Source organism: Salmo trutta, chromosome 2 (assembly GCF_901001165.1).
Source record: "Salmo trutta chromosome 2, fSalTru1.1, whole genome shotgun sequence".
In the NCBI taxonomy this organism is placed as follows: domain Eukaryota; kingdom Metazoa; phylum Chordata; class Actinopteri; order Salmoniformes; family Salmonidae; genus Salmo; species Salmo trutta.
Window position 1 is genome coordinate 21,391,944 of NC_042958.1, and position 9,874 is coordinate 21,401,817.

General features: G+C 42.1%; 1 protein-coding gene across 2 annotated transcripts; it reads left to right on the forward strand.

Moving 5' to 3' along the window:
- The first annotated feature begins 226 nt into the window (after positions 1-226).
- Positions 227-6,955, forward strand: LOC115153158 (cytochrome c-type heme lyase). 2 transcript variants are annotated; one of them, XM_029698283.1, is made up of 7 exons: positions 227-331; positions 745-910; positions 1,395-1,573; positions 3,442-3,590; positions 5,082-5,201; positions 5,470-5,556; positions 5,721-6,955. In XM_029698283.1, exons 2-7 carry the CDS (start codon positions 778-780, stop codon positions 5,917-5,919), a joined length of 867 nt encoding a protein of 288 aa, XP_029554143.1. In that variant the 5' UTR covers positions 227-331; positions 745-777; the 3' UTR covers positions 5,920-6,955. The 2 variants fall into 2 exon arrangements, with proteins under 2 accessions (XP_029554143.1, XP_029554150.1); XM_029698290.1 differs by having other exon boundaries at positions 1,398-1,573.
- Positions 6,956-9,874: the final 2,919 nt, after the last annotated feature.

Consider the following 9,874-nt stretch of genomic DNA (forward strand, 5'->3'; position numbering starts at 1 on the left):
GACTAAATATATTTATATAGTGGAGTAGGGTGCTGTTCATTTGTTTTTATTTTTTTGTGAATGTAGTGTTAGATGGTAGGGTATTTAAAAAAAAAATAATTCAAGCAACGTATAAGGGAGTTGTACTCCAGTCTAGTAGGTGGCAGTAATGCAACATTTATTGGATGCCAACCGCCGTTAAACCTCATCGAGGAAGAAGACGAACTGTTTCACAACTGCTGAGCATCACAGCGACCTATCGAACAACCAATGTGCCGAGTACATTGCATTGTGGGAAACGTGTCCGCACGTTGACATTGGTGATAAAGCGCCAGTGATTTCAAGGACCCAGGTAGGGGATTTGATGTTGGAAATTGTGCTTATGATCCTTTATGTTGATCAGATTAGTAAACTATACAGTGAGGACATATCCGATGGTGTGATACGCTTTGTTTTCAGTAACGTTACATCAATTTCTAGACATATCATTGAAAAAGTGCTAGCTAGCAGCTAATGCTAGCTTATAGGTAATATGTAACTGAATTATACAACTTATTTTGTAACAAGTTCGGCTTTTTCTAGCTAGCAACATAACTGCATTTGCTGGCGTAACTAGTTAGATCTTTTCTCCAGACTAGCTATCAATTTTGAGACAGAAAAATACCCGCCAGTAAACTACTGTACTATCAAGAAGCTAAGTAGTATTTTGGCTGACGAGACTGATTCAGCTAGCTAACTTAACGTCTGACCACTTCCGTCCTCTAGCCCATCTTTCTGGACAAGGACAGGTCAGTCAGGATGGGTGCCACTATGTCCAGTCCTGCTCCACCCACAGTCAAGGCCGAATCTATGATGGCCTCTCCCCCTCCTGCTTTTGGTGGCGGCGTGGCCCCACCACAGGGCTGTCCTATGCACCAGGCACCAGTGAAAGGTAGGCTCCATCTCTGCTTCATCACCAGAACCGATAGCTCGCCGGTCTATATCGCTTTTTCTTGAGTTTTTCCTGAGCTTTGCTTACCATGTACTATTGTTAGTAGGGTAAATTCATTTGAATTCAAACACTTTTTCATAGCACCTCTTTTGATTTGATTGAAACTTTCCATATAATATTAGCCCATTGTAGAAGTGCTCAGAGGTGACCATTTGGACCCGAATGCCAAAACCTTCAAGAGATAAAGGTTCTCAAAGTATATAGTGTACAATTTGTAATCTGTGTAGTGATTGATGTGTTGGTTGATCTTTGTTGTGTCTGGCAGGTTGTGGTAACAATTTCCCTCTGAGGATGTATCACGTGGAGCTTTTCTCTTTGGGGAAGGAGTTATTCCTGACTGTGTCACCTACTTGACAAGGAAAAACTCCTGTTCCTATTCCCTGGATCTGTGTTCTAACTTTTGTTTCGCCATAAATGCCCTCAGCAGTTGCCCCTCCATCAGAGTGCCCCATGCACCAGGCTACTGCTGCTGCCCCTACAGAAGAGAAGCTTGCTGCTGCAGCAGGGCCAGTGCACCAGAACCGGGCCTATGAGTTTGTGGAGTGTCCTATGAAGGCAGCAGCAGCTGGACAAAGCCAGACTGACATTGACCCCACTAACATGGTCAGTATGATGATAATGCATATACATGTTCCCTGTTAACTGTTCACTGCTACCAGTGGAACTGTAGAGCAGGGGTACTCAACTTCTAGTTCAGAATGTACGCTCAGGCAAATGTCCTTGGTGGCAAAGGTCAGGAGGATATCGGAGTAGTAACAAACCCCCACCTCATAACCCCAAATGGTTCAAAATGATACACCCCTCTTGTTCGCGGAGAGAAAATGTTGCAGTTTTAAAGCTTATTTCCTGCAATTCTACACATTTTGCCATGTCTTATATGATCCCAGAGTGACTCAACAAAAAAATCTATGGGGGTCGAGGCCCCTGGGAATGTAATCTGGCCATGATAACTACAAGATTTAGACAGCTGGTTAGCCTAACATGGGCTTGTTGATCAGCTGGACATTTCGGACAGGTTATAGATACTTTTGTGTATGTGAACACCTGCTTGTCGAACATCTCATTCCAAAATCATGTGCATTAATATGGAGTTGGTCCCCCCCCCCCCTTTGCTCCTATAACAGCCTCCACTCTTCTTGGAAGGCTTTCCACTAGATGTTGCAACATTGCTGCCGGGACTTGCTTCCATTCAGCCATAAGTGCATTAATGAGGTCGGGCACTGATTTGGGCAATTACACCTGGCTCGCAGTTGGGGTTCCAATTCATCCCAAAGGTGTTTGATGGGTTGAGGTCAGGGCTCTGTGCAGGGAGTCAAGTTCTTTCAGACCGATCTCGACAAACCATTTCGGTATGGACCTCTCTGTGCACGGGGGAATTGTCATGCTGAAACAGGAAAGAGTCTTCCCCTAACTGTTGCCACAAAGTTGGAAGCACAGAATTGTCATTATATGCTGTAGCGTTAAGATTTTCCTTCACTGGAACTAAGGGGCCTTCTGGCATTCACTAAACCCAGATTTGTCTTTTGGACTGCCAGATGGTGAAGTGTGATTCATAACTCCAGAGAATGCGTTTCCACTGCTCCAGAGTCCAATGGCGGCAAGCTTTACACCACTCCAGCCAACAATTGGCATTGCGAGTGGTGATCTTAGGCTTGTGTGTGTCTGCTTGGCCATGGAAACCCATTTCATGACTCTCCCGACAAAGTTGTTGTGCTGACGTTGCTTCCAGAGGCAGTTTGGAACTCGGTAGTGAGTGTAGCCACTGAGGACAGACCATTTTTATGCACTACGCACTTCAGCACTTCAGCACTTGGCGGTCCCGTTTTGTGAGCTTGTGAGGCCTACCATTTCGAGGCTGAGCCGTTGTTGCTCCTAGACGTTTCCACTTCACAATAACAGCACTTACAGTTGACCAGGGCAGAAATTTGATGAACTAACTTGTTGGAAAAATGGCATCCATGCCATGTTGAAACTCACTGAGCTCTTCAGTACGGGCCATTCTCTGCCAATGTTTGTCTATAGAGATTGCATGACTGTGTGAGGGATTTTATATACCTGTCAGCACTGGGTGTGGCCGAAATAGCCTAATCCACTAATTTGAAGGGGTGCCCACATACTTTTGAAGTGTAGCTCTCTAAGAGGAAAACTGCCATTTACTACCAAATTTGGAAATTGCACATTCTGCATGCTACTATTACAACTCTCACCAGTAGTAAGTTGAAAGCCGGACTGAGTCGATTTACATTTTTTGGTCGGGACCTGCAGTCACCCCGTTCTGGGGCAGTATCGCTGTTGAGTATGGCTGATTTAGATCATGTTTATGGGTTTTTTTCTCACCATGATTCCAGCTGATTTGGTTGGTTGATTGTGCTCAACTAGACTAGTGAAGGGAAAAGTGACTTTATAAATGTTGATAAAGAGACAAAGGTTAAACATGTTGGCTAATGTTATTATCATCCTGTTCTGTCCAGATGCCTCCACCCAACCAGGTCCCTGCCCCAGACCAGCCCTTCCCTCTACCAGTGAACCGAGAGGAGTCTAAGATACCCCGGGCCGGAACGGGCAAGAACTGGGTCTACCCCTCGGAACAGATGTTCTGGAACGCCATGCTCAGAAAGGGGTAAGGATACTCTAACTTTTGATACAAAAATGTAGTTTTACAAAGGATACAATTGAGCAGATCTTGTTTCCTGAAAATGGTGGAATAGTAAGCTGTAAAATATAGCCTGGGCTATTCAAGTGCTGGGTCTTGACTATCTGCGAACACATTGTAATTGGGAGGTGTTTTGGTCTGCCTTTTTATTTAGTTTTATTTAGTAGACATGCAAGTACTCGTTATACGTAACACTGCTTTCTAGAAGCAGGAGACGACACTGTGCAGCACTGTCCTTTAGTGCTGAGCATTTAGTGCTTTTTGTAGTCGTTTTGGTTTGACTATATACAAATTATCACAGATTTCGTTTTCGATTATTGTTTTTTAGCATTAAATGCATTGTGGGTTGAATACTGTAACACAGAATAAAACCATTTTTAGAAGTCCCATTTATTCACATTACTTTACTTTAATAATAAATATTGTTGTTGTTTATAATACATTTGACTGTTATTCAATTCCAAGTCATCATCTCATCTCTATAGAGCTGCTGCCTATGCTGTCTGACAAAAAAAAATGCATGAAATGAAAATGAAATGTATGTATTCACTACTGTAAGTTGCTCAGGATAAGAGCGTCTGCTAAATGACTAAAATGTAAAAATGTCAAATGTGACAAAATCACTATTTTGTATTTCAATGTAAATAAGGAATACTTTTATGACTGCTGAATACCAACTATAAATCACTTAGATTTTGTATTTTCAGGTAGAGATACCTCGCGAAGCAACAGCTGCTCTCTATATCACCTCACCATTGCGCATTCTTCTCTCTTCCATAGCAGGCGTAAAAGATACAGACCAGACAAGTAGATGCGCAATGGATTAGGGTCATTGTAGTTAGTTTAATACATAGAATGTGACAATTATGTCTAATATTGGCCTGTTGGAAACTACAACTCCCTACTACATTGCACAGTTCAGACTGGTCTGATTTATCTCTAGAGAAACTGCTTTGTGCACATTGAGCTCACAGAAAAAAAAAACGTATGAGTTTAAAAATGGAAAAATAACTGCAATTTCAGTTAATCACTCAGCACTTCTGTCCTTTAAAGATGCACTATGCAGAAATTGCTCCGCCATTTCACTTCCTGGTTGCAAAAATTCTAATATTTCGCCTAATTTCAGTTTCTGTAGTGTAGAGAATCATTGTACCATCTAAACTGCTGTGAAATATCAATTTCATAACTTAAATTATTGTATTTTCAGCTTTTTGAAGCTGGTGTACAAAACTGAAAGAATAAGACGCAAAAACTAAACCTGAGCGTGGGGAAACAAAGAAATGGCGCACATAGGACAGATATACTTCTTCTTAGACTTGCTTTCAATGAGAATGACAGATCTAAAACTCACATTTCTATGTGAATTTAGTTGGGTCACCCAAAAAGTTACATATTGCAGCATTAAAACAGCAGAAAGGTTCAATTTCTCACCAGCCATGTTAACCTCTTCATCACCAGGTGGCGCTGGAAGGAAGATGAACTGGGTCAGCAGGACATGTCCAACATCATCAAGATCCACAACACCAACAACGAGCAAGCATGGCAGGAGATTCTTAAGTGGGAGGCCCTCCATGCCGGGTGAGTAGAAAAAATACGGAACCGTTTCAGAGCCAGTATATCAAGTACTTAGTTAATCATGGATTTATTTATTCATAGTTGGTCATAGTTAATACTTAAGCTAATCATGGATTACATCCTTTTAGAGGCCTTCCAGGCTGACACATCAATAACCCGTCTGGCCCCCAGATCCAGCACCTCTTTTACTTTGTTACAAAATGTTTGTTTTTTTAATGGGGAAATAAATGTAAAGAATTGACCTGTTCCCCACTGACATGTTACTTGTTAGGGAATGTCCATGCGGTCCATCCCTGAAACGGTTTGGTGGCAAAGCTAAGGAGTTCTCCCCAAGGGCTCGAATACGCCACTGGATGGGGTGAGTTTAACTTTCAAATGTTTCTGTAAGAAGTTATTTGTGCAGAGAGTACATTCTGAATTGAAGCGTCAACATAATATGCTAATTTGAAAGTGGAAGTGCCTTGATATGCTTACACAGTTCATTTCACAGTATAATGTATTTACGTAAATTTGTTTCTACAGATATGAATTGCCGTTTGACCGTCATGACTGGATTGTGGACCGCTGTGGGAAGGAAGTCCGCTACGTGATCGACTACTACGACGGAGAGATCAACAAGGACACCTATGAGTTCTCCATCCTGGATGTCCGCCCAGCTTTTGACTCTATAGATGCAGTCTGGGACAGGATGAAGGTGGCTTGGTGGCGCTGGACCTCGTAAGCAGCAAGCAAGCAAAACACTGTAAAACAAGGTTTTACATTCTTCATTATGATACTGAGATGTTATAAAAACAACAACCAAGAAGACCCATTCAAAACTGAAGTAAATGCTTCATCACATGACTGTAATATACCAGATTCTCCATCAATCATATTGATTTCACATTTGATTTCACTGTTTGATGTGTTTTGAGGTGCTTCGGTTCTAGATTCTTCTAGTGCAGTATAAGCGCCTTGGTGCCCACATTATCCAGCGAGGGCGAGTGGCTTGCTTTAAGGGTTCGCTGGAGGAATGGTGCTTTGGTTCTATACTCTCAGCCTTTCTTTCTAATATAGGTATAATTGCACAGAGAATGATTTGCTATAGCTAAATGCGATTGAGATGGATCAGCAACCCAGCAGGGATGTTGACCTTTAAACCAGGCCAACTGTAGGATCCCCCCCCCTTCTATTTCCAGCCTTTTTAGTTTAGATAACATTCCCTGTTTGTTTTGGTGGTGAAAAATGAACACTTCCGTTGAGTATCTAGAAAACAAAATAAGATGACAAAACCACTATCAGTGCATCTGTCTGGACTTAGTATACTGTAGAGCTTTGCAACATAGTGGGCTGTTTTTATTTGGATCATGCTTTCAAAACTCATACTATTCAGTTGCGTTTGTCACTCACTGTATTAAAGTGAAAGTAAAACCGTAGTCAGCTAAGTCTTTTTAAATAGATGCTTTTAGACTCTATTCTGTTGTCAAACCTTTGAGTGTACTCCATTTTGCTTTTGTCTTAAGATACCCTTCCTGGTTTTGTAGTGATCAGGTACACGTAGGCCTATTCAGAATTGTAGCTAGTTTTCTTTCTCTCTGTTCTGTCTAGTTGTATAGCCATGTTGAATTTCCCTGTCGGCTACTGTGGGAAGCTATGCTGATTGATTGTATTTATTGTCTGTGAGGTTAATTTCTGTGTGTACAGCTGCTTGTTTTCTAAAACGATTTTATTCCTTATTATCCAAACTACCATTAAACTTGGTACTATTGGCTCTGAAACCATTTGGTCCCTTTATCTTGTCAGATGCATTTGTATTTTCAGCACCATCTTCTGGTTTAGTGATAAAACTGTAGCTGGGCTATATGAACTGCTGATGGCGCCATATCTCCAGGATATATCCCCTTCCATATCAGTCATTTCTCAAGGACCCGCTTTGCATGCCAGGGCTCATTACGAGCCAGCCCAAAGGTCGGTGAATTTAAGTGTGGGGTCACAGTGTGACGAATGTGAAAGAAAGACGCATGGTTTTTAAAAGATCTACTAATTCAATAATCTCACCTGAAACCTTTTTTTACATTCAAAATTATTTTTTATTTTTTTTAACTAGGTAAGTCAGTTAAGCACAAACTCTTATTTACAATGACAACCTACCGGAGAACAGTGGATTAACTGCCTTGTTCAGGGGCAGAACCACAGATTTTTACCTTGTCAGCTCAGGGATTCGATCCAGCAACCTTTCGGCTACCTGCCTAGTGGCCTAAACTTTATGGAAAGAAGAGTAAATGAGAATCTGTACAGAGAACCAACCACTCCACAGTCTGAAGATAGAGTCATATCCTGATACAGTGTTGTCTGTTCAGCTGGGGAATTTTCCATTGCCTTTTGAAGAGGAGGGAATAGAGATGGACAGATGAAGAGAAGGCGAGTTCGACAAATGGATAAAAAGGAGGAGGTACAGTGCTCCTGCTGGTGCTGAGTGGGTGTGGGAAAGGGAACTAAGATCACACCGTGGTTAGTTCTATACTCCTGAGCTTCCTGCTTTGTTTTCAACTACTCTACCCGATAAAGATGGGGGGGGTTATCAATTGTCTGTTTGCTGTGTTTCACGGGTCAGCCAAAGAGAACTGGTAACACTGTCTGTTACCTGCTGGGACCTGGCCTTAACAATTGTCAGGGATGTTCTACTGCTTGAATCCCAATATTCTGGAATGACCTGCCCTCCCCCCATCACACACACAGAAACCCACCACAGCATGTGAACCCGAAACGCTCCACCACGAACACGTCTGCAAAATGGAATGTGCATCATTTTCTAACATTTCCACCGGGGCTGCTGCTTGGCAGGGTGCCATATAATTCCTGCTGTACGTAGCAGACAGACGTACAAACAGCCCGTGGCATTTTAGTAAATGGAGGATTTTTTTCATCCTATCTGGTCCCTCCAGTCTGTATTTACATTGCAAAGAATGCTTGTTCTGGTGTGTTTGTGCGTGCACTACATTATAATGTCCACATGTCGCCACTGTATCGTTATTTGTGTCTGTTGATCGTGTTCTGGTGTGGGTCTGTGTATGTGCATGAGAGCGTGGGCCGTGGATAGAGGAGACAAAGGGGTCCGTGTTAACGGTTTTGATCTGCTTACTAATGTCTTACAGCAGTATTGATCCCATCCTGTAACATTGATGGAAATGTATACACTGTTTCATAACTAGTTCACCCAAATGACAAAGTGACATTGGTTTCCTTACTCTGTAAGCAGTCTATGGACAATGTGTGACAGCAATGCATTTTTGCAGTTGTGGCACAAATCCCATTAATGTCATGGTACAGATATTAGCATTTTTTTCACGCCTCATGTTCAAAGCAGTTATAAGTGACTTTGTTGAGCTTCACAATCAATTGTAGATACTTTCGGGTGATTTGGACATGATGCGTGAAAAATGATATCCGTACCATAACTTGAATGGGATTTGTGCCACAAATGCTAAAATGTTAGCATTTGGAAACGGTACCAGGGAAATAAAACCAAAGAATGGATTACTGTCATACCTTGTCCAAAAGCACAATAAATACTAAATGAGGAACATGATGTTGGCTGATAATCGTAGCACACTGCGTACATTGGCTTCAACAAAGCACTTATGAGGATAAAGCCATGCAAAGTGGGAGGCCTAATCTCCAAGGAATTCTCTACATGGAACTCACTGCAAATTACAGTGAAATGTGGTCAGCTAATTCCCCTCCTGTTAGCTAACAAAAGGAAATAACTTTGGTTTGGTTTTGCCTGTGAAAAAGAGTTGCTGTGTTGTTGGCTAGAATTCATGCCTTTACTGAGAGAGCAAAACGCAATACTCTTTCCAGGCTAGAATTCATGCCTTTACTGAGAGAGCAAAACAGAATACTCTTTCCAGGCTAGAATTGTTTATGTATACTTACATGTTAAGAATGTTAACATATAGCTGTCAGGCAGTTCAGAACTAGAGAATCGACTACCAATGTTGAAACTGTCACGGACATTAGTGAACATGTTACTGACCCCGTCTACATCACAGAACATCAGGCCTCCTACAGAGTGGACAACAGAGGCAGTTACCCAAACAGCACCCTATTACCTGTGTAGTGCACTGCCTTTGACAAGGGCCCATGGGGAATAGATAAGGAATAGGGTGCCATTTGGGACGAAGCGGGATCACCACTACTATGCTGCTTCACAGGACCTTTACTCTTCACAGATTTAGAGTGAAGGTCCTGTGAAATGGGCCCTTGTCAAAGGCAGTGCACTACACAGGTAATAGGGTGCTGTTTGGGTAACTGCCTCTGTTGTCCACTCTGTAGGAGGCCTGATGTTCTGTGATGTAGACGGGGTCAGTAACATGTTCACTAATGTCCGTGCCAGTTTCAACATTGGTAGTCGATTCTCTAGTTTTTCATGAAGGTGATCTGCACTATGTTAACACCCAGCTACAAAGGCCCTGAATCCCCTACCTTGTTTAATTTATGCGCTCTCTAAAACGCCCTGAAGGCATTTAAATACTTAAGCATTTTTGCTTGAACCTAATACTCTGATATTGTCCAGTACAATTAGTCCTTATTGTGACACTCACTCTTTCTTGCTTTGTCTCTGTCCATCTCTTTCACACACCTTTTTCTTTCTCTCTCTCGGCTCTCATTCTGTCATGTTTTTTACTTCACTTCAC

What these genes read in the sequence shown, in the direction of transcription:
- LOC115153158 (XM_029698283.1), top strand. Translation starts at nt 778, where the DNA reads ATGGGTGCCACTATGTCCAGTCCTGCTCCACCCACAGTCAAGGCCGAA. An exon ending in GCACCAGGCACCAGTGAAAG is followed by an intron (nt 911 to 1,394) that starts GTAGGCTCCATC and finishes AAATGCCCTCAG; the next exon opens with CAGTTGCCCCTCCATCAGAG. An exon ending in TGGGAGGCCCTCCATGCCGG is followed by an intron (nt 5,202 to 5,469) that starts GTGAGTAGAAAA and finishes GTTACTTGTTAG; the next exon opens with GGAATGTCCATGCGGTCCAT.